Raw genomic sequence first — 24,901 nt, forward strand, 5'->3', positions numbered from 1 at the left:
GTGTTTCTATTTTGTATTTTTATGCTGTAAACCAGCCTATGATGTCTGTATGAAAGGCAGTATCTGAATGAATCAAATAATTAAATGGATAATAGTTTGAGCCATTGGCATTGTGAATACATACTGGTGGAATACAGGATTTTTAAAAAGCAGATACCCCTTTAAAACCCAAAATTAACACAAAGCATGCTTTGCCCCTTCCTTACATACTATATATGAGTGGTGGTTTCTCCATGAGAGTCAGCCATTCATTCCATAACCAACAGGACAATCCAATGTAACTTTCCAACTAAGTGACACTTGGATGTCCCTGAAAGGTACCTGTGTAAATATTTTTATTGAAGGGTTTTCTGAACATACAAATAACAAATATCAACATAAGACAGAATCATAGTACTTTTGTAGTTCACTGTGAAATCCAGTAGATTAAGCCATAGGTCTTCATGGGTTGATGGGGGTAATTATGGTATGACTACACCTGTTAACATACGAAATAACTAAAAACAAAAAAAGGTGTCAGAGCCATCTGTTTTTACATTCCTGTTAATTTTTCAGCTAAATCAATTTGCCAAATGTTTGTGTGCCACCTCGATAATGTTAACCAGTTTTCAGGTGCTCGCTTATCAGCTAATGAGCCGCCACCATCAAAAATCTACTTAAGTCCTTGTAAGGAACATCAGCATTTTTTATTATAAAATAGGAGCAACGATGCTAGTTGAGGCATACTCTGAAGCTTGCAACATACTATGTTACTAGTCTCTTCAAATAGTGTTTGCTGGAACTGATATATTATGGTGTGGTTCCACCACATATATTCCTGAAAGTAATCTATTTATTTCAGCTGCCTTGTCAAACTTGTGCTGCCAAAACTGGTACCTCTCTAACACTGGGTTTCTCCAGTTTTCAATAAGATTGCCTGGTAAGCACAACTTAAAAGGTAAAGGGGACCATTAGGTCCAGTCGTGACCGACTCTGGGGTTGCGGCGCTCATCTTGCTTTCAGGTCGAGGGAGCCGGCGTACAGCTTCCATGTCACGTGGCCAGCATGACTAAGCCGCTTCTGGCGAACCAGAGCAGAGCATGGAAACGCCGTTAACCTTCCCGCTGGAGCGTTACCTATTTATCTACTTGCACTTTGACGTGCTTTTGAACTGCTAGGTTGGCAGGAGCAGGGACCGAGCAACGGGAGCTCACTCCGTCGCAGGGATTTGAACCGTCAACCTTCTGATCGGGAAGTCCTAGGCTCTGTGGTTTAACCCAGAGTGCCACCCGCGTCCCACAAGCACAACTTAGCTGGTCCATTTTACACTTCAGGCAAAACAGGGCCTGCAGTGCAGACATTCTGTATGGACTGCTGTTAGCTCACAGGGGAAACGGGACAACTCCTGGCCGCATGGCATTCTTTTGGGGGTGTTTATGGACTCAGGAGAATACATATGGAATTTATTAAAAAAGGGGGGAAATGTCTAACAACTCCCCCACTTCAGACTAAGAGCATCCCTGTTCAGTGTCGGATGCAGACCTTGGTTTGTGCCTGCCAGCAATGAACTCTCAAACAGCAGCAGTTCTCAGCCCTTGAGTGTTTATTCTACTTGCTCAGCCCTGGTTCTGCTAAGTTCTTACGCTGATGATTCCTAGCTACTTCTATGTCAGTTTAGAAAAATATAAAGGAACAGGCCCCGACTCTTTCCTCTGGGTCTTTAGGTTTCTTGTCCTTCCTTCTCCTCTCTCCATTTATAGCAAGCTCAGATAGACTCCAGGCTGTCAGCTGCTAGGCTGAACAGACTGGACGCTGGACCAAATGCAAGGCAGCAAGAAAGACTTGAGGCCAACACCCCTCGCTCATTTTTGCCCTGCAGCAAACAATCTTTAAATGGCCCCCTCTTGTTACTATAACTCATCTAAGGTTGCATACCTGCACACCGTACATTTAAAGCACAGTCTCTCCCATCACCCCAAGAACCCTGGGTAATGTTGTTTGTTAAATGTGCTGGGGATTTTAGCATTATTATGGGTAAACTACAGTTCCCACGATCCTTTGCAGTGTTCTAAATGTTTGGTGTGGACTCAGCCATACATAGCCTCGAGGCTCACTTTCTTTTTAATTGGAGGAAATACTAAAGTCAAAGGAACACCAGGACTGAATAAGAAGAGAACAATCAGAAAGAAAGTATAGCCTTGGCAGTAGCTGTGATAGGATATATTCCTTAAGTTTATCCGATGCCAAAGCCTGATTAATTATTCACTTAATCCATAGCCATGATTGTGTTTAAACATTAATTTCAGTCCCCAGGTGTGAGAACCATGCAGACCGGCTGCCAAAGATCCCAGAATGATCAGATTTGGAGACATCTTGAAGGTGATCGGAGAATTCGGCAGGTTTCAGAAATGGCTGGTGGTGCTGAACTGCATCCCCAATTTCCTAATTCCCTTTCACGTGTTCGGACAAGTCTTCATTGTCATGGACGTGCCTCACTACTGCAACACGAACTGGATCCTGAATATTACCCAAAACCTGACCCAAGAGCAGCAGTTGAACTTGACCATTCCCAGGAAACCAGATGGCTCTTTTGAGGAATGCTCCATGTTTACTCCTGTGGAAGGCGATATCGATTCAATCATAAAAGACGGACGAAATTCCACGGAAGCCTGCCGAGATGGCTGGGTCTACCCCACAGATCCAAAGCCGTCGTTGCTGACAGAGGTATTTTACAGCCCCTGTTAAATAATTTGGTTCTGTCTCTTCTGAAGGGTGTGTGCATGCGCGCACATCAATTGATAACCATACTAGACAACTCTATAGTGATTTCCTTGGTGCTGTCCCTACAACTAAAAAGCTGGATAGGGGAACGGACAGGTCAGGGAATGCTTTTTTTAAAAAAGCCAGTGAAGTCGGGTTTAAAAAGAAGAGACCATTACAATTTAAGGATTATGAAATTTATATCAATTCTCTATGTAAGGCGCCACTGATGGTACTTTCACTATGGTTAATTTTGTCCTTTTTTGTTGTGTGTTTAGCAAACAAACAAACAAACAAACGGATGGATGGATGGATGGATGGATGGAAAAAAGCCAGTGATCCTATGATAAAGTACCAAAATGTGGATAGATTATTGGCATTCCTCTTCTTTTAATCCAGATGTTACATATCATGGGAATAGTTATCCTGAGGCTCTTTGATGTTGAAGCTTTGTGGATGATGTGCTTATTTAATTCCTATTCTTACTTTCCTAATCTGATTTCTGCAAGTATGAAACTCCACTGTCTGGGAGATAATAAATTATTATTATTATTATTATTATTATTAACCAGATTTTGAACCAGGGAGACAATTCAAGCAGTCTAGAGAGAGAGAGAGAGGCAAAGACGTCACATAGTCATTCCAGAACTTTACAGCAATGGATGTCAATAGTCCATGTTTCTTAAAGACAATTGCTTGTTAATTGTCTAGGTCTCAGTTGATAACTTTTTAAAAAATTAATGGCTTCAGCCTGCATTCCTCAAGTATACTTTGTAGTTGTAGGAATTTTCCCTGCTTCCGGTTTCCCTGGTTTCCATTTTGTGAGGGAAACTCAGCATTAATGAGGTAAAAAAATAACAAGGCGCGAACGTTTAAACCGCTGTGTGATCTTTTTTGGTTAGGATACAGTTTTTATACTATGGTAATAAGGATTACCTTTAATAAGGAGATTATGCCAGATCGCAAATTTTAGGCCTTGTAGGTCATGAGGAAGTCCTCTAACCATTTTGACACCTCCATGAGGTAACGAGAAAGTTTTATTAATTTTTCTCTAATTCCCACGTCAGATAAATTTGGAATATTAGAGGCAGAAATGCCCCGTTTTCAGAGGCTCTCCTAAAAGCTACTAGCAAATGTTAATCTGTTTGTTTATGAAGATAATTCCATGTCACTTTTCATTTTTCCCCTCCCCCCGGCAGCATTTTATTTATTTATTAAAGTTCTTATGTTACATTGGTAAACATTATCATATTACACCACAAGGCTTATTATACTATAAATTTCAACATGTATACAAAGTTTATATACTAAAAGGAAAAAAAAGGAAAAAGGGACAAAAAACTATTCCAAAATCATATATGTACCAACACTTTGGACTTCCTGTCTATCCCATTGTATATTCCTTTTTTACAAATGAATGTACTCTTATTATTGTCTATTTCTTTACATTTTATCTAATACATTCCTATATCAATATGTATCCTTGGTCTTATTTCTCAACTCAGTCTCTCTCCAACGTGAATCGAATGCTTGCATAGATAGTGAATCTTTACTGTATTTTTGAACATATATCTTATATCTATCCCACTTTTCCATAAATTTTTGTTTTGAGTTGCCTCTCAGGCTATTTGTCAACTGTGCCGTTTCAGCAAATTCTTGTAGCTTGTTAGGCCAATCTGTTATCGTCCATGTCACTTTTCAAGTGAGCTTTGCAAGGCAGTTTACATAGGAATATGCATACATTAGCACTCTGTTAAAAAACAGCAAAAAATTGGGAGACTTTTTAAAAACTAGAAATTGCCTTCCCTCAGGGAAGATGTTTCAGTAGTCAGATTTGGTGGCAGTTAGGGCAGGGAAAGATCACAAGATGGCGGCTCTTCTGTCTCTCCTCTCCACAGGGGACAATTCTTTTTGAGCATTCTGGAATTTTCCCCAAAGAGGGGATTGTTGTTGTTGTTGTTGTTGTTGTTGTTGTTGTTGTTGTTGTTGTTGTTGTTGTTATCTTGCCCTGCTTCCCAAAGGAGCCCAGGATGGCGAATAACAAATCAATATTTTTTTAAAAAAGGGGAAAAAAACCACACACACACCAAATACTCTCAAAGTTGCGAAAAACAATGTCTTTCCACCACCGAATGCCTGGAGCTAACGGGAATGTTTTAAAATTCTGCCTCATGGAAGAAATTCCAAGATTATTTGGTTAAATATGTTAAGATAAATTAAATAGAACTACTTGCGAGTATCAGATTGGCCTAGGATATAAATATGTGATGTTGTAGAATACTATGGATATAAGTCAAAATGAAAAGAAAGAAGGAGGTTAATGGACTAAGTAAATTTTATGTGAAAGTAAAACTGCTACAATGATTTATATGGAAACTCAGCCAGGGGGATTCGAGGAAGTCACCCAAGAATGATAACAAAAGTGGAATTTCTACAGTTATGGTATACATTATGAAAGCAAGTGAAACAGTTAATTTTTTAAAAAGAGCAGGCTAATACTATTCAAACAAAACCAGAAACAGTGTAGATCTGTGACATACTGTACACAATGCAGTGTCAAGTAGAGGGAAGTACAATGATTTTTCTTCTTTTCCTTTAGTTCAACTTGGTCTGTGACCGAAATAACTTAAAAGACATCTCTCAATCTATTTACATGGCGGGTGGCCTTGTGGGAGCCCTGGTCCTTGGCCCGCTGAGCGACTTGTAAGTATAACTTTGAGATGTCGTGGAGAAGCTGAGAGAAAATGGCCACTCCATTTTCAGGAGGTGAAGGGGAGAGGCTTTTCTGCAATCCTCATTGGAAGCCCTTCTTCCTGTGCCTCCTCATTGAGAAGCCTGGAGGGTGGCAACACGAGAACGGGGCCTTTTCTGTGGTGGCCCCCTGTTTGTGGAAAGCGCTCCCCAGGGAGGCTCACCTGGTGCCTTCATTATATATTTTTAGGCGCAAGGAGAAAACAGGCCGTTGGGAAGGGGGCGGGTGGCTCATGGTTTTGATGTTTTGTTTTTTAATCATTTACTTGTTTTTTATCTTGTATTTTATGCTGTGAGCCGCCCTGAGATCTTACGATATAAATCATCATCATCCCCACAATAACTCTGGGTTTATCCTCACTTCCTCTTGTCCCCCTGCTTTCCTCCTCCTGCTCTTTGTAGCTCTCAGTCGGAGCAAACGGCAATTTGGGTTTCCCCTGAAGCACCATTTGTTCCAATCTGTGACTAAAGAGCAGTTTTTCCCTTGGAAAGGAGCAGGGTAAGGGGGAAACCACTCAGACCTGTGGTTTCTAGGCACAGTATAGGCAGAAGTAAGGATAAGCCCTCTGTGAGGTAGGCTCCCTTTTGCAGATTGACCCATCTTGTATTGCATTTCCCTCCTCCAGCACTGGAAGTCACATGATGATCCTGCTCAGCCTCCTCCTCATGGGCTCCTTTGGTGTTGGGGCAGGATTTTCTCCAAATTTCTACGTCTACATCGCCCTGAGATTCATCGTGGGCGCCGCTTTTGCTGGGATCAGCATCAGCATGTCAGCTTTAAGTGAGACACTTCCGCTTCTCTGGGGAGGTTTAGGCCTTGCTATCAAAAGAATCACACTCCATCTTTGGTATCCTCCAGATGTTTTGCACTAAACACAGTTTTGCTGGCTGGGGGGCAGTGCAAGTTATAGCCCAAAACATCTGTAGGGCATCTGGTCGGGGGCACTGCCTTACTCTATCCAACCTGCACAACTTGCTTTTTATGAATATATTGCCCTCCCGAAATACAGTGGATGCTCAGGTTGCAAACATTATCCGTGCTGGAGGCATGTTCGCAACCTGCAGCGCTGCGCCTGCGCAGGTCGCAATTCGGTGCTTCTGTGCATGCGCAAAGCGCGATTTAGTGGTTCTGCGCTTGCGCGAGTGCCAAAACCCGGAAGTAACCTGTTCCGGTATTTCCGGGTTCAGCGCGGTGCACAACCTGAAAACATGCAACCTGAGATATGACTGTAACCCGAGATATAACCCGAGATATGACTGTAGATATATTTTCTCTCAAGGTAACATTGCTTAAAGGTGAATGTCGAGGTACAGTGCCGGATTTATGTATAAGGTAAACAAGCTATAGCTTAGGGCCCCACTCTCTTGGGAGCTCCCAAAAAATTTAAAGGAAAAAAACCTGGATGTACAGTTCCAAAATATAAGATAAAAAACAAATAAAATAAAACCTACATACACCAACAGTGTTTTGTGTTGTGTAGGCTCCTGTGATGTAAGTCATGGGCCCCGCCTGCTAGCCTGCTCCCTAAAATATCACTGGTTTGCTCATTTCTCTATATAGGGTGCCTACATTCTGCATGTGCAAATGGCTTTAGATAACTGTTAGGTTCATAAATTACCATTTAGCATATATTCAACACAAAAAACAGCTACAATTTGTTGTTGACAAAGGACAGCTGGACCTATAAAGGGCCCCATTTTCTTCAGTAGCTTAGGGCCTCCTCAAACCTAAATCTGGCCCTGTTGAGGTACAGTGTCATTGTTCTGTACAGAAGCATCCCAACCATGAAATGAGATGCAGAGACGGCCCACTTGTTTGAGACACTTTAGGAGCCAATTTGCAAGGGGACCGAGGTAGGGTTAAGACTGTTTGGGGGACAGATGGAGCCTAGTGTGTCTGGTGGGTGGAAAGTACAACACCTGCCTAGTTAAGGAAAGAGCCAGGCTGTGCCAGGCACGTCAGGTGAACTCTGATGGACATGATTTGTGTGTTTGTGTAAATGTGTGTCTCAAACTGGGGACCCAATCCAAATAATCAGTAACTGCTGCAAGCGTTCCAGCCTCCTCCTTGACATCATCACATTAATCCACCATTAATTATAATAATAATAATAATAATAATAATAATTTATTATTTATACCCCGCCCATTTGGCTGGTTTTCCCCAGCCACTCTGGGTGGCTTCCAACAAAACACTAAAATACAATAACCTAATAATAAAGCCGGGCGGTTAAATGATTTTATTTTTTTAATGTGAGTGGTTGACAATGGCAAGGTCTTTTCCCGATACTGATTGTAACTTGAACCCTTTTAGCTTCGGAGTGGGTTGGGCCTTCCTATCGCCCGCTTGCGATGATCATCAGCTACTGCTTCCAAGGCGTTGGGCAGATGGCCTTGGCTGGTTTGGCATACTCGGTCCGTGACTGGAGGAACTACCAGTTTGCTGGCTCTGCTCCAGCATTCGCCCTCTTTTTTTATATATGGTGAGTGTGCACAAGAACCAGAAATGAGCATAATGGGGCTGTGTGTAAAACAATACAGCATACTGTATATCATTAAGAGTAACAGTAGCATAGGCTCATAACCACCCTGTGTTTTAAGATCTGTCATATTTTATGACCTGCCAGGGACCAAGATAAAGCTCTATTTAGCTTGGGACAAAAATACTTGAAGGAGTACCTCTCACCCAAGCTGCCCCTGAGTTAAGATCTGAGAGAAAAGATATGAATGCCTGTGGACCCACTAGTGTGGGTGATCAATAAAACAATTGGCTGGATGCTTATATTCAAAACATGGGGCTTTGTACACTCTCCCGCAGGGAGAGAGCAGCAGCAGCAGCAGCAGAGACTGAACTCGCATTAGGAATATAGGTTGTTATGCCGTTTTTTATGCCTTTCAGCTGTACACAACAGTTGACCACTTCCTACCCCTCTTGCAATGAGCAGATCACACACTTTTAAGTAAGTTTTAAAATATTTACTAACAGATTCAAGGTCTCAGTCATGCGTTGTTCCATACAGCAGCAAGGATAATACAAGCAAAATGCTCTTAGGTAGAAAATACAGAATATAGTTCCAAACACATGCTGTAAGATTGGGAGCAAGCTTCCACACATATCCTCCTTCATTGGTTATATGATGCAGAGGCATCACTTCCTCTTTGGACTGAGACCTGAGTCTGTCTAGGAATGCAACTCTATGTTCCTTAACCCCTTCATGTACTAACTAGCAGTTAGGGTTGACTGCGATCTCCCACAGGTTTATTGCGGGAATGCCTTTTGGTTGTACTGCAACTGAATGAGAACTGTTGTGCACAGGAGACTAGTTCATTAGGGCGAATGGGGCACATCCCCAGCAATCTCAATCTGCCCTCAGATGGCTCCCACCTAAGGCCTTTTTACTTACAAAAAGACACTGCCTGCCAGCTTCTTAGTCACAGCGTTATCCCTTGTATAACTCAGCGGGGAGGAGAATGAGGATACAGGGCTCACCCAGATTTGCCCTTGCCCTGCTGTTTCTCCCCTGGGAAACTCTATTTTTTACCACTGAATCAAAGCAAACATCAAGGGACTTTTCTCCTGATTGACATTTGTTCCAATTTATTCCTAAAGAGCGGATTTTCCATGGGGAAATAGCGGGACAAGGGCAAAGCTGCCTGGAAGGCATGGGACAAACAGGAAGCAGCAGACAAGCAGAAGTGTGGAGAAGCCCACAACTAGAAGGCCCACAACAAAGGCCCTGTCCTTTGGCTCTTGCTCCACCTACTGTTGGTTTCATTGACTCCCACCCATGCTTCAAAAACTCTTGTCTTTTTCAGGGTTCTTCCCAAGTCTGCACGATGGCTTCTGACAAAAGGGAAGGTCGAGGAAGCCAAAAAGGTGCTTCGAAAGGCTGCTTCCGTTAACAAACGAACCGTCTCAGAAGAACTACTCAACCAGGTAGCAAAGCCTGGGATTTCTATTGCTCCTTTTCTGGAAATGTCTGGGGAGGATATTGAGGGAAAGCGGCATAGAAACACAATAAAGGTAAAGGGGTAAAGGGACCCCTGACCATTATGTCCAGTCGTGGCTGACTCTGGGGCTGCGGCGCTCATCTCGCTTTATTGGCCGAGGGATCCGGCGTACAGCTTCCGGGTCATGTGGCCAGCATGACTAAGCTGCTTCTGGCGAACCAGAGCAGTGCACGGAAACGCTGTTTACCTTCCCACCAGAGCAGTACCTATTTATCTACTTGCACTTTGACGTGCTTTTGAACTGCTAGGTTGGCCGGAGCAGGGACCGAGCAACGGGAGCTCACCCCGTCATGGGAATTCGAACCGCCGACCTTCTGATCGGCAAGTCCTAGGCTCTGTGGTTTAACCCACAGCGCCACCCACGTCCCCAGAAACACAATAGATCATATCAATCCAATACTCTAGTCTCTCATGCTGCATTAGAATTTTTTTTTAATCTGTTGCATATCCACCTCAAGCATTCCTTATTAAGCTGTTAGCCTGTCCCTCTAAACTCATTTTGTTTTATTTACAACAAAATGTATATCCATTCCCTCCCTTCCTCCAAGGAGGTAAGGAGGACAGCTTACACTGTGTGTGAAACATTCTCCAGGTGTTGTGCAACTGCAGCTCCCATCACCCTCAGTGAGCATAACCAAGGCTGGGGAATCCCATGAGTTACAGTTCAAAAACACCTGGAGGACCACAGGTCCCCTACATTTGGCTTACATCGTTCCCCATTCCCTGCTTTAGCCTCCTTATAGGCCTGTGAGATTTGGGCAGGGGGAGAGATGAGTCGAAGTACACCCAGTGAGTTTTGTGGCTGAGTGGAATCTCTCCAGTCTTAGTTCAACTTGCTAACCCAGCTGGCACCCTGGCTGTTTTGAACTAAAACTCACATCAGGCCAAGCCAGCACAGCTGCCCTGGCAGATGGGTCTGATGGGAGTTGTAGTTCAAAGCCACTGGAGGGCACCAGGTTGGGGAAAACTGTCCTTTGATGTTCTGTGTCTCTCTTGTCTTGCACATTTTGAAGCTGGCTCCAGAAGAGAAGGTGAAATCTGGGAATATTCTGGATCTTTGCAAGAATCCGCGTCTAAGGATTTTGACTTTAATCATGGTCGTAGTCTGGTAAGAATTCTGAAGTACATTTGTCAGGGGCTCAGGAGCAGAGGCACAAGGGAGAGAGGAAATGGAGAGTGAAGGGGAAGAATCTGAGGGCAGCGTAGGGGAGTATGAGAGTGGCCAGAGAGATTCCATAAGCTTCTCCAGCGAATCAGAAGATTCCCAGAGGGGGGCGCCGACGGCCAGGGCAAGGGGGGTCCCAGGGGGGACACACCAGAAGCAAGGGGCCAGCGGGGACTCCCAAAGCAGCAGCGAGAGATCAGGACCAGCTCCTCCATCAGAGCGTAGTGGGGGGGAAGAGTCCCATGTATCAGGACCAGCTTCTCCTCCAGCAGGGAGAGAAGATGAATCAGGGCTGGCCACGCCTCCATCGCAGAGTGAGGGAACGGAGGGGAAGTCAGGTCCAGCTAGCCCCCCCCCCGAGGGGGGAGGCAGTGACAGGAGCAGTGTAACGGTTAGGAGGAAGGTTGCCGGTTGGGCGCGCGCGCCAAGTTCAAATGCACAGCAGAAAACCAGGATTGGGAACCAGGTCCTAAAGCCCGCCGGAGGGAGGGGGAAGACTCAGGGGACTCAGCGTCAGAAGAGTCTAGAAAGGGCAAGACCCCAGCGGACAGGCGGACCCAGAGGAGGAAAGAGCAAAGGAAGAGGTGGAGCAAGGCTAGAGTCTTAAACTGGTGTCTGGGGGGAGGAGATTCAGACGGAGCTTCAGCGGTCTAGGGTTTAAGACGTAGGGCTGCACGCCGCGGCTTTGAAATCGAAACTGCGTTTCAATAAAGACTTTTGTATATAACAACGGACTGGCGTTGGTCCTTTGTGAGCTGGGACCTCGGGCAGCCCTGACAACATAATTCAGCAACCAATATATAATGTGCAAGTGGCTTCAGTTTTTTGTGTGTGGTGTCCTTGTTATTGTTTCTTCATGTATAAAATGAGCACAACCAGCAACCTACGGCTAAACCTTTGTATGGTCTGTATGGTCCAAGGGAGGACTTTTTTCTTATCATTGGTTGCTACACTGAGAATTAATTTTTATTAATTAAAATATTTTAATGTCACACTTCCAGGGTGGCTGACAATGAAAGCATAGCACACACGCTGCAAATATCAAGAATTGTCAAATAAACAAAAGAGCGGTAAGCAGCAAGGAAAACACAAAAATCAGTGGGATGGGTGGAATGAAAACCATACCCACTTGTCAAACAAAGGTCTTTGCCAGGTGCCAAAATGACATCAGAGTTGCTGATGTGCAGGCCTGCTTCTGGAGCGCGTGTTCTGCAAATACGATGCCTCTGATGTGATCCTTTTTCAAGTCACCATCTTTGGATGCTGGTGGTCCAGGAAGAAGCACCTTGGCAAATGACTGCAAGGTTCAGGCAGGGCTGTCTGACAGAATGCAGCCATTGAGATCTACATCTACATAGCTGCACACACAGCTACCGGTCAAATAGAACAAATGAATGTTTGGGGCAATGGGCAAAATGCTTTTGCTGTGCCCCAGATGGATAGTTTTTTGGCTGTTTTTATAAGTCTTCATGACACACATTGACACCACCTGTTTTGTTGTTGTTTCGCTATAGTTTCCAAGAGGCAGCTGTGTTAGTCCGAGGCAGCAAAAAAGAGAAGAGTTGGTTTCTTCAGAGACTTCAAATGCTGCCTATAAAGTTTCACAGCCATGCGGACTAGGATTTAAAATGATGATTTAGACTCTGAGGAAGCTGAATTCTGCGTCCAGTTCTATGGCATTGTAGAACTGCATCACATGCAGCACCCTGGTTCTAACCTGCACTGAAGTTTAGTGGTGGGCTTGTGTGAGCCAGGAATTAAAATGAACAATAGCAATAAATGCAGAATGAACAGTAATTTCTTGCTTGGTTCTCAGGTTTGCAGACAGTCTTGTGTATTATGGAGTGAGCCACCAGGTTGGGGATTTTGGCTTGGACATCTACATGACCCAGCTTGTGTTTGGAGCTGTGGAAATACCATCTCGAGCCTCCTGTATCTTCCTCCTTCAGTGGATGGGGAGGAAGAAATGCCAGGCTGCTTGGCTTTTCCTAGGTGGAGTCATGTGCTTGATCATCCCTGCTATTCCAACAGGTAAAAAAGCCACTAGAGGGAGAAAACCTGGAAGGCAAGCTGCAAGGGGAACCTGCAGCCCTGCAGATGTTTCTGGATTTCAACTCCTATCATCCCTGAGCATTGGCCATCTTGGCTGGGGGATGATGGGACTTGAAGTTCAACATCTGGTGGGCCACAGGTTCCCCATCCCTAATGTAAGACCCCTGGCTATACAGAGCTGCTTCAGAAAGACACAGATGTGCCTGTATATTCTCAGAACTTGTCTTGTGTTTGTGCAGAGTGTTCCCCTTTTGTCTCTTCATAGAGAGGACACAACAGGCAAGCACTGCTGGAGTTAAAGGGAGCTATAAGGCCTGAGCCCTGGGTCTTTTGCACTGGGGACCTGATCTTCTGCCCCTTGCTTCTTTTTTGAACCATTTTTTAATAATAAGGAAAAAAAAAAACATGTTCCTTTCCCCGTTTCTGTCCTCTCACTTCCTCCTTTCCACTGAGATCCTCAAGCGACTAAGTTCTGAAAAACGAACAGGCCACAGGTTTGTATAATTACATCTGCCAGTATATAGGTATGCTTGCAAATCTAGAAGCAGTTACTAAAATTTAAATAGAAACCCATGCCCTCCAACATTTCTCCAATGAAAATAGGAACACCCAGTGCCTTTTTTTTCCCTTTTAAAAAATGTTCAGGGGTACTCTTATTTTCCTACTCATATTGAAATACTGCCCCTCAATGAGGCCAAAGTTAGATTCACAAAATATTTAGAGATATGCGTCCCCCTCCGTCCCCCGAGAAGAAAAGCACTGGGAACATGTGTGGAAAAAGCATGACATTCGGGGATCAAAACAGAAACTGCTATGGCTTCTGTAAATCTGGAACTGTCCCTGGGAAATAGGGACATTTGGAGGGTCTGGAAATCTTAACAGGGGAAGACTGTGAGAAAGTGGCCTGAAATGTGGACTATATACAGAAATAAAAATAAATAAAAGTAAATGATGGTTTAGCATTATGTGGTGACACAGCAATCTCTAGCCCAGTATTAGTGACTGATGGCATCTCTCCAGGTCACAGAAGAGGTTCTTCTGCATCACTTCCTACACCACTAGATTCTCCAGAGAGCTTCTGCAAGCAAAACAAGTGCTCTAATACTGCCAGTCTTCTCCCCAAATGGGCCCCAGAAACCATTCTAGCTACCCATAGATTTGTGGTGACAATATTTCTGGATTTCTGTAGGACCACAGGCGACATTTCAGAACCGGATTAGACATTTTGCTAGGCCTGTGGTCTTTCAACAATGCCTTACCCTGATTTTTTTGTGGTCTAGTTTCTAACCTCACTGCCTGTCTTTGCCCAGACTTCCCTGTGATTGTGACGGTCCTGGCTGTTATTGGCAAGTCTGCGTTGGCTGCCTCCTTTTCAACCACCTATGTGTTTTCTGCTGAAATCTTTCCCACAGTTATCAGGTGAGGATCTTTTGGGTATAGGGGCTTAGAAAATGAATTTCCGCTTTCAGCTTTACCTGGGCAGTTTTGTCCACAGGCATAATGACAACAAAGGGGGCTTTAATCTGTACATTTTGCATAAGAACTACCTTTTATTCCATGTAACAAAGAATTCTAGTAGATTTGACTGCTGTTTTACTGTATATGTTGTTGTTCTTGGATGATGCCCATGGCCTTTTGGCTTGTGCAATAAAAAGTTTATTCTGAAAGTTTATGACGATGGTATCGTTTAACTGGAGGTATAAGCAAAAGATTCAAGTGCCTGAACTCTGGGGTCTTCAGTGTACAAAGCATATTCTGAAAATTCTGAGATATGAATTCTCCACATATTGTGCTATAAATTAGTGCAGGGCATTGGCAGTATATCTTGTCAACCTTTGTGTTGGACCTGACCCCTATGCTCTTCCGAAGCAAAATAAAGGGGAGCATTGTGTTGTGCCCCTCAGGTTAGGGGCCTCAGCCCAAGGAAGGTAAACCCATTTACCAAAATGCTTGCCCAAGAGAGCAGTTAGCAATGAAATGAATGAGCCCAATTTTAGGCATGTTCATTGATTTCAGTGAGTCTGTTCTGAGTAAAGCATAGTTGAACACCATCCAATGTACCCAGCTACATATATTCATGAAAACAACGTATTTTAAATGCATTGCGTTTGGCAAAATTGATTGCAAAGATGAGTGCAATAGGCAAAATAGCATACAGTGGTACCGCGGGTTACATACGCTCCAGGTTACATACGCTTCAGGTTACAGACTCCGCTAACCCAGAAACAGTGCTTCAGGTTAAGAACTTTGCTTCAGGATGAAAACAGAAATTGTGCTTTGGCAGCACGGCAGCAGCAGGAGGCCCCATTAGCTAAAGTGGTGCTTCAGGTTAAGAACAGTTTCAGGTTAAGAACGCACCTCTGGAACAAATTAAGTACTTAACCCGAGGTACCACTGTACTTATAATGTGTGTGATAGTGCACTAAAATGACGAAATCATAAACTGCTGCAGAAATGTGGTGAACTGCATTTAAGACTGGAAAAACCCCAAGAACATTAGAGATACCAAAACCGAGATATTTGTCCTGTTGTGTAATTGTTTACTGCATGGTGTGGCTGATTTGCTTCTGGAAACATGCCCCTGGCAGGGCACACCTGTCTGCGCCTCCTCTCAGGCATCACTCTCTGTGTTTTGCTACTTCCACCAGGCAAAGCAGTTTAGGCTTGTGCTCCATGGTTGGCAGAGTAGGGGGCATCCTTGCCCCGCTGGTTGTTCTCCTGAGCAAATACCACCCTGCTATTCCCATGGTGATACTTGGAGGCACAGCACTGTCTGCGGGAATCCTCTGCTTTTTTCTTCCTGAGACGCAGAACCAGGATCTTCAGGACGACATCGGAGACTCCCCAGCAAGCCAGAGGTGAGTTGCACGGGATTCTAGAAATATAATAAGTATATAAGTTCACATTTTGTACATTGCATGCCCTTAGGCTGCTCCATTCTGCCCCCACCCCATTGTGTTATGTCCTGGTAAAACACTGCCCCTCTTTTGGGGAGAAGTAAGTCCACTGGGGACTATGGGCTTTTCTCCAGAATATAAAGGCCTAACTACATATGACAACATTAATGATGAATGAGTTTTATGTTTTGGAAAATTTAGCACCAGGTTCCTGCCATAGTTGTTGCTGGGACTGCATCTTAAGCTTCTCATCCCCAGCCACAATCTTTGTGAAATTTGCCCCCCACTGAAAGCAAATAAGCTTTCAGAAAATGCTAGGGTGGCTTAAGTTAGCAATAGTGTTCAGGGGTTTGGGGGTAGGAAGGATTTGGTTGCCACAGAGGGGGAAATTTCATGGAGGCAGAAAGGAGAGGAGAAAACGCATTCCTCACTCCATGCACTCTGATCTTGATAACAATCCCCTTCTGTGTCTCATACTTAGTTTAAAAACACACACAAATGTGATTGCTAATTGTGGGGTATTATGGGTTAAGGGGCTGCTTGTGCGTAAATGGTTGAGTTCTCAACTCATGCAATCAGTTTCTAAAAACTCTCCCAGACCGCGGAGCCATGAGTGCATGGCTACCTCAATCGCTGGCAGAATCCGTCAGTGGGCGCTTCCGGAATTTACGCCAACATAAGAGTTTTAATGGAAACTCTCCTTCTGGATTCTCTGCGTGACAGTTTCCTGTGCGGAGTAGGCGTTCCCAACGGGGGTCCTGAAACTTCTCCGCTGTTCTCACTGGAAGTATCTTGCAGCCCTTCCTCCGACTGAGTTTCTGCAGGAACTCTCCCTCTCCCCCTGCTGGTTCCTTCCTCAGCATCCGAGGGTCTCCTATCCTCCTTGAGCCCTTCCACCACCTGACTCTCCAATGGCAGTTCCCTGACATCCACCTCCCCTCCAGGACCCCCCTCACCCCCCGTTTCCCCCTCTTCTCTGGGTGGTGAGGCTGGGAAACCCCTGAAAGAATCCTCCTCATCTTCGGATGACTCAAACCGCCCTCCACCTACTACTGTCCCTTCTTCCCGAATACTCTTCCCCATCTGATTCTTCTTCCTCTTCCTGTCCTGATTCTGGGAACCCCTCAAACTCCTCTTCCTCATCAGTAGTGCCGAAGTGTTCCTCCCAGAACCTAGCCAAGGGCTGAGGCTTCCTTGGGAACCGGCGATGAAACGTTCCGGCTAAAACCTCATCATCGACCGTTTCTGCCGGTACCCAGGTATTTTCGGACTCCGGTTCCCCTTCCCATGCCACTAAGTACTCCACCTGCTTACCCTTCCACCGAGAGTCGAGTATTTCTGCTACATGACTGCTGCGCTCCCTCTCTTCTACTTCCGGTGCCGCGGGAACCTCACCTTCACGTCCCAAAAATTCCCGCCCCTCCCGGTATGGTGACAGTAATGACCTATGGAATACTGGATGCAGTTTCATGTTGTCTGGCAACCTGAGTCTGAAGGCCACCGGATTGACCTGTTGTATAACCTCGAAGGGTCCCAGTTGTTTCGGCCTCAATTTCTTGCACCCGCCCTTGAATGGCAACCCTTGTGTTGACAACCACACCCGGTCCCCCACCCTTATGGTCTCTCCTTCCCTTCTGCTCCTATCTGCCTGCTTCTTGTATTCTTCCTTGGCCCTATCCAAATTCATCTTGAGCTGTTGATGTATGGCTTCCATTTCTTCCACGAAATGTTCCGCTGCCGGTACGCTCCATCTTTCCCCTCCTTCCCCTGGAAAGGCCCTAGGGTGACACCCGTAATTGGCCATAAATGGACTCATGCCCGTGGACACATTTTCCGCGTTATTGTAGGCAAATTCGGCCAGGGCCAATTTCTCTACCCAATCATTCTCTCTGTCATTTACATAACACCTCAGATATTGTTGCAGAATACTGTTTGCCCTTTCCGCCTGCCCATTAGTTTCTGGGTGTCTGGCGGTCGAGAAATTGACCTCTACGTGCAGTAAGCTCATGAGCTTCCTCCAGAACCTGGACGTAAATTGTTTCCCTCTGTCGGAGACCACCCTCAAGGGGGCGCCATGCAACCTAAAAATGTGTTCTATAAACAACCTGGCGGTTTCTTCCGCCGTCACCGCATGTGAGCAAGCTATAAAGTGGCACATCTTGGTTAACAGGTCTACCACTACCATTACCGCAGTCTTTCCCTTGGATTTTGGTAAATCCGTCATAAAATCTATGGAAACTGCCTCCCATGGCCGTTTGGGTGTGGGTAATTGTTCCAGCAACCCTGCCGGTGCCGCCCTCTCCCCCTTTGCTCGCTGGCAGCGGTTGCACCCCCTTACATACTCTCGTACATCTTCCCTCACCTTGGGCCACCAGAACTGCCTGGTAACTAACCACATGGTTTTGTGTTGCCCAAAGTGCCCTGCAGTGGGGCTGTCGTGTAGTTGTTGGAGTACTCTACCCCTCAATTCCCCTTCCAGTATGTACAATGCCCCTTTGTAATACAACGCCCCGTTCCTTTCTTCAAACCCCCCTGTGTTCTCCCCGTCTCTCCTGAGCCCTCTGAGCTTATCTTGGGCGTATTCATCATTCTCTGTCCCTTCTACCAGTTCTCTTTGCCCCACCAATGCTGTTCCACAAACCCAGTGGTCCTCTGGGATAATATGCCTTTCTTCGGGCGCTCCCTCCCCCTCCATATACTCTGGCTTTCGAGAGAGAGCGTCCGCTCTGACATTCTCTGGTCCCGGTACGTAGCAAATCTCAAAATGGAATTTGGAGAACTCGTGTGCCCATCTCACTTGTCTCTGGATCAGTACTCGGGCTGTTCTCCAATATTCCAGATTTTTGTGGTCCGTGCACACCTGGACCTTGTGCTGCGCTCCAATCAGCAGGTGTCGCCACCGCCGAAATGCTTCATGAATGGCGAGCAGTTCCCAGTCGTACGCTGTGTAGCTCCTTTCGGATTTATTCAACTTCCGCGAGAAGAAGGCACACGGTCTCCAGTCCGACGCATCTTTTCCCGGCTGGAGAAGCACCGCCCCTACCGTTCGATCAGATGCGTCCGTCTCTACCCTCATCGGCTTTTGTAGATCTACGTGCAAGAGCTGTTCCTCCGACGCGAACGCTTTCTTTAGCTGTTCAAACGCTCGCTGCGCCTCTTCCGTCCAGGAAAATTTCTTCTTACTACTGAGACAATCGGTGATGGGCGCCGTTAAGTGGGCAAAGTTTTTGATGAACTTCCGATAGAAGTTTCCAAACCCCAGGAATCTCTGCACGTCCTTCCTGGTTCTGGGTGTCTTCCATTCCAGTACCGCTTGGACTTTACTGGGATCCATGGCCAATCCCTTGTCTGACAAACGGTACCCCAGGAATTCCACCTCTCTGGTATGGAAGTGGCACTTCTCCAGTTTTACCCACAGCTGGTTTGCTTGCAGCCTGCTTAGGACCTCCCGGACATCTCGGACATGCTGCTCCTCGTCCTCTGAGTAGACTAACACATCGTCTAAGAAGGCCACACAGTTCTTATAGAGCAGAGGTCCCAGGACGTGATGCATAAAGGATTGGAAGCATGCTGAGCCCGCCTGTAATCCGAAGGGCATAACGAGATACTCAAAGGCCCCCAAGGGGGTGAACATGGTGGTCTTCCATTCTTCCCACTTCCTCATCCGTATCAGGTTATACGCCCCCCTCAGGTCCAGCTTGGTAAAAATCTTTCCCTTCCTCACCCTGGTCAGAATGTCGTCAATCCTGGGCATGGGAAAGGCCACTGGTTCTGACACCGAATTGACGGCCCGGAAGTCCACAACCAGCCTGGGTTTGTTCGAGTCCTTTTTGTCCACAAAAAACACTGGGCTGCCCCCCACCGCTCTTGACTCCCTGATGAACCCTCGTTTCAGGTTCTTGTCTATGAACTCCATTAACTCCTGCATCTCCCTGTCCGACATAGCGTACAGTTTGCCCACTGGTAGCTGGGCTCCCGGGAGTAGGTTAATTTGACAGTCAAAGGGTCTATGCGGAGGCAGTCTATCTGCTTCCTTCTCGCTGAAGACATCACTCAGGTCTGCGTATTGTGGTGGTATTTCTCCCTTTTCTCCCACCACCATCCCTGCCAGACTTGCCCTAGCCAACCCCTGAGTTTCTCTTCCCTTGCAGTGTTCTAGGCAATGAGCTGACCCAAAGGAGACTGTCCGCTGGTGCCATCCCACTAGCGGGTCATGTAACGCCAGCCAGCTCATTCCTAATATGATGGGCAGCCCCGCCAGGGTGGCTACGTGAAATGCAATGACTTCCGTGTGCCTTGCCACCCTCATTATCATGGGGACCGTTTGTTGGCTCACTCCCCCCCCCCAGAAGTTCCCTCCCATCAATCGTGGTCACCTGCAAGGAATTACTTAAGGGCAGCGTCTGTATCTGGTGCTCTGATGCAAACTCCTTACTCATGAAATTGCAGGAGCTGCCTGAGTCTAACAGGGCTTTTATCATGAGTGGATGTCCATTGGGTAGCTCTAGCAACACCTCTACGACTAGAGCCGCTCTTGGGGGTTCAGGCTTGGGCACGTTAACTGATCCTTGGCCTGGCTGCTGTGCCCTGTTGGTGGCAGCCAGGCGTTGGCTTTTACCTGCTCCTTAACCCCCTCCTCCTCACTCCCAACAGCCCCCACCATTCCTTGCCATCCCTTCCTTTGTGGGCACACTCTGGCAAAATGTCCTGGCTGTTGACAGAGGAAGCATTCTTTGGCTCTCTTCCCCTCCTTCTTCCGCCCTTCGTTGACGTTTGAAATTCCCCGCGCGCGCGCGCGCAGTCCCAATCTCCATTGGTTCCACTGGCGGGGAAGGTTGCTCCGGCATCTCAGGAATGCGGAAATCACTCCAACGCTCTCCTCTCCCTTCCCGCTTCTCCAGAGCCCTTGCCTCTTGGCGCGCTCCAATCGCAAGCACCGATTTGGTCAGCTGATCCATGGACTCCGGACGGGGCACGCGGGAAAGTTCATCTTTCACTGCCGGGGCTAGCCCTTCTTCAAACAGCATTTGAATCGGGTCCGAAGACAGGTCCCACCCCAATTTATGTATGAGCATGGTAAACTGTGTCCAATACTCTCGGACGGACTGATTCCCCTGTTTGCATGCCATTAACTGTCTGCGTACCACGCCCTGTTCAATCTGGCTGGAAAACATCAAGTCCATTGCGATAAAGAATTTCCTCAAGTCTTTTAGGGCATCATTATTCAATGCCATCAGGGGCCTCACCCATTCTCTAGCTCCCCCCTCGAGGTGCCCAATCACAAAAGCCACTCTCGATTCCTCATCGGCAAAGTCATCAAACTGCAGGTTCAGTGCGTACTGCATTTCTGTCTTAAAGGCTTGGTAGCTTCTTGGGTCACCCCCGAATTTCTATACCAACCCCGGTACCTTCCTTGCGATGGGGGTGGGCTTCCCCTGTGCATCCTGAGCTCTCCTCTCCTCTCCTCGAGACGCGCCGTTAGCAGTGCCAGCTGGTGTTCCAACGCTCTGTTTCTCTCCTCCAGAGTTGGTCCCGCTCCAGCTCCTCCCGCTGCTCCGTCTCCAGTTGGGTTGCTCATGATGCCTCTCTTTCGCACACGCAGCGTCGATGACTGACGGATTGCTATTATGGGTTAAGCGGCTGCTTGTGCGTAAATGGTTGAGTTAGAAGAGTGACTAGTGGGGTGCCACAGGGTTCTGTCTTGGGCCCAGTCTTATTCAACATCTTTATCAACGACTTGGATGATGGACTCAAGGGCATCCTGATCAAATTTGCAGATGACACCAAACTGGGAGGGGTGGCTAACACCCCAGAGGACAGGATCACACTTCAAAATGACCTTGACAGATTAGAGAACTGGGCCAAAACAAACAAGATGAATTTTAATAGGGAGAAATGTAAAGTATTGCACTTGGGCAAAAAAAATGAGAGGCACAAATACAAGATGGGTGACACCTGGCTTGAGAGCAGTACATGTGAAAAGGATCTAGGAGTCTTGGTTGACCACAAACTTGACATGAGCCAACAGTGTGACGCGGCAGCTAAAAAAGCCAATGCAATTCTGGGCTGCATCAATAGGAGTATTGCATCTAGATCAAGGGAAGTAATAGTGCCACTGTATTCTGCTCTGGTCAGACCTCACCTGGAGTACTGTGTCCAGTTCTGGGCACCACAGTTCAAGAAGGACACTGACAAACTGGAAGGTGTCCAGAGGAGGGCAACCAAAATGGTCAAAGGCCTGGAAACGATGCCTTATGAGGAACGGCTAAGGGAGCTGGGCATGTTTAGCCTGGAGAAGAGGAGGTTAAGGGGTGATATGATAGCCATGTTCAAATATATAAAAGGATGTCACATAGAGGAGGGAGAAAGGTTGTTTTCTGCTGCTCCAGAGAAGCGGACACGGAGCAATGGTTCCAAACTACAAGAAAAAAGATTCCACCTAAACATTAGGAAGAACTTCCTGACAGTAAGAGCTGTTCGACAGTGGAATTTGCTGCCAAGGTGTGTGGTGGCGTCTCCTTCTTTGGAGGTCTTTAAGCAGAGGCTTGACAACCATATGTCAGGAGTGCTCTGATGGTGTTTCCTGCTTGGCAGGGGGTTGGACTCGATGGCCCTTGTGGTCTCTTCCAACTCTATGATTCTATGATTCTATGATTCTATGATTCAACTCATGCAATCAGTTTCTAAAAACTCTCCCAGACCGCGGAGCCATGAGTGCATGGCTACCTCAATCGCTGGCAGAATCCGTCAGTGGGCGCTTCCAGAATTTACGCCAACATAAGAGTTCCTTAACGGAAACTCTCCTTCTGGATTCTCTGTGTGACAGTTTCCTGCGCGGAGTAGGCGTCCCCAGCGGAGGTCCTGAGACTTCTCCGCTGTTCTCACTGGAAGTATCTTGGAGCCCTCCCTCCGACTGAGTTTCTGCAGGAACTCTCTCTCTCCCCCTGCTGGTTCCTTCCTCAGCATCCGAGGGACTCCTTTCCTCCTTGAGCCCTTCCACCACCTGACTCTCCGATGGCAGTTCCCTGACATGGGGTGACCAGTTTCATATAACCAACATGCTTAAGTCCAATTAATGTATGAAGGGGTTAACATCATAGAGTAAGCTGTCTTTCCAGGCTTAGCTATGCCATCCCCTCCAACGTCCTGCTGATTAAAATTGGAATGCTTATCATTTTGGTCTTGCTCCAGAGGAAAAAATGAGTGCCTTTCGGTCCGGTGCTCTAGCACGATACTGCTAATTTGCGCAAGAGCACGGGGCCAAAAAATGGGACATTTTGGGGTCCAATCAGAAGCCAGGATGGTTTCTGCTCATCCCCCATAACCACAGATGGATGACGGCTTGGAAGTCTCCAAGGAACAGATGACAGTGGTGGAGATGAGGCTAGTGGGCGATAGAGGGCTATTTTATGTCATGTTTATTTATATTCCCTTTCATTAGGTCCAACAAGGCTGTCAACGGTAGCTTTGAAAATGGACCTGTGCAGACAGAAGATGGCCAACTGAAAGAAGCCGCCATCACTACACGCTTCTAGCAGAAATAACACTTGGATCCAAAGGACCTTTAGCAAAGATTTCAGGGATGAGTGAATTGGTCGTTTTGACTTCTCCCAGTTTCTCATCTCTCGAAATTCTAGTTCTTCACATTCCCACACCAGTTTCTTCAGTCCTCGTGAAGATTTATCAGCACTTTAGTGCGAATTTCTCCTCATACGCACATTTTTGTACACACCTTTCTCTGATACAATGCATTTTGGTATGTTGTTTTCACTAATATATGCATTTCTATGCACACTTCAATATATGCATGTTTAATCTCCGCTTGGCTGGAGAGCAGCATTTCAGTATTTAGGGAATTGCAAGAGTTCCAAAGGACGGCATATTGTTTCAAAAAGAGCAAACTCTGCTGGTTTTTCTTTCAGTGCAGACCGAATTGCATTCCTTTGCTCACATCAGAGCACTCAGTTCAACTCTCTAAATAACCTCAGTGGTGGAGGAAAACATGCTTTTTTTTTCATGCTCAAGGTCCCAGGTCCAATCACCAGGTTCTCCCATTAGGGAGCTCTCTGGATGAGGCATGTTCTGTGTGTGCACCAAGTCACCAGTGCGAAACTCTGGAGAGATGTGATTAGACATTAATGGGCTCATGGATGAGCCCATGAAGCAGCAATAAGGCAGCTTTGTGTGCTCATAAGACACAAACGTGGCATCAGCAATATGGATTTGCTGACCCAGGTGCACTGAAGCCGCGGGAAGTTGGAGCTAAGGCATGGTGAAGCTGCAAGCATTTGGCGATAAAAAGGGCTACAACTTTGTTTATTACAGGTGTCAGCAGGTTTTGGCACAGGCGGTGGGTGTTTATCCAGCAGTTGCTGGTTAACCAAGATGAAAAATTGCCCCATGGCATACATCAAATTAGGGATGCGGGTGGCGCTGTGGGTTAAAGCACAGAGCCTAGGACTTGCTGATCAGAAGGTTGGTGGTTCGAATCTCCGCGACAGGGTGAGCTCCTGCTGCTCTGTCCCAGCTCCTGCCAACCTAGCAGTTCAGAAGCACATCAAAGTGCAAGTAGATAAATAGGTACCACTCCAGCGGGAAGGCAAACGGCGTTACCGTGCGCTGCTCTGGTTCGCCAGAAGCAGCTTAGTCATGCTGGCCACATGACCCGGAAGCTGTACGCCGGCTCCCTCGGCCGATAAAGCGAGATGAGCGCCGCAACCCCAGAGTCGTCCGCGACTGGACCTAACGGTCAGCGGTCCCTTTACCTTTACCTACACATCAAATTGGGGTGACTCTGTGTGAGCACCATCTTGCCCCCGTTTGGGCGTTCAGACAGAAGCATCTCCCCTGGATCTCCTTAACAGCATAGCTCAGAGGTATTCATTTTTTTTGAATCCATAGCTCCCTTAACCACCTGCATTCTTTCTGCAGCAGCCTTGTGGGGCTCCGGTGCCCAGTTATGTCACCCCTTGCCTGCAGAGCTAGCAGCCTCTCACCCTTGTTTGAACACCCTCCCTTGTGGAGTGTTCCCTCAGCCTCCTCTCCTCTCCTCTCCTCTCCCCTTGGGATTCCTTTGGGCAGCCGCTCCTGCCTCCCCTAGTCTCTGAGCTGCCCCTCACTTGCCCCAAAGCAGTGGCGTAGCGTGGGGGGTGCAGGGGGGGGGGCGGCCGCACCGGGCGCAACATCTGGGGGTTAGGGTTAGGGGTAGGGGTAGGGGGCGCAAATCCAGGGTTAGGGGGCGCAAATTACTTGCCTTGCCCCGGGTGCTGACAACCCACGCTACGCC

The 24,901-nt window shown here is 46.7% G+C and overlaps 2 protein-coding genes across 4 annotated transcripts in view; one reads left to right on the forward strand and one right to left on the reverse strand.

The window, feature by feature from the left end:
* XIRP1 (xin actin binding repeat containing 1) overlaps window positions 1–24,901 on the reverse strand; it is a 282,674-nt gene that overhangs the window by 189,990 nt on the left and 67,783 nt on the right. The window lies entirely within an intron of this gene.
* On the forward strand, window positions 382–23,415 carry LOC307199169 (solute carrier family 22 member 13-like). 3 transcript variants are annotated; one of them, XM_079946892.1, is made up of 11 exons: window positions 382–919; window positions 2,286–2,703; window positions 5,339–5,442; window positions 6,117–6,271; window positions 7,805–7,973; window positions 9,307–9,427; window positions 10,515–10,609; window positions 12,483–12,697; window positions 14,029–14,137; window positions 15,367–15,576; window positions 23,057–23,415. In XM_079946892.1, exons 2-11 carry the CDS (start codon window positions 2,332–2,334, stop codon window positions 23,148–23,150), a joined length of 1,644 nt encoding a protein of 547 aa, XP_079803018.1. In that variant the 5' UTR covers window positions 382–919; window positions 2,286–2,331; the 3' UTR covers window positions 23,151–23,415. The 3 variants fall into 3 exon arrangements, with proteins under 3 accessions (XP_079803018.1, XP_079803017.1, XP_079803019.1); XM_079946891.1 differs by lacking the exon at window positions 382–919 and having other exon boundaries at window positions 1,500–2,703; XM_079946893.1 differs by lacking the exons at window positions 382–919; window positions 2,286–2,703 and adding an exon at window positions 2,859–2,954.

This window comes from Podarcis cretensis, assembly GCF_951804945.1.
Source record: "Podarcis cretensis genome assembly, chromosome: 12".
NCBI lineage: Eukaryota > Metazoa > Chordata > Lepidosauria > Squamata > Lacertidae > Podarcis > Podarcis cretensis.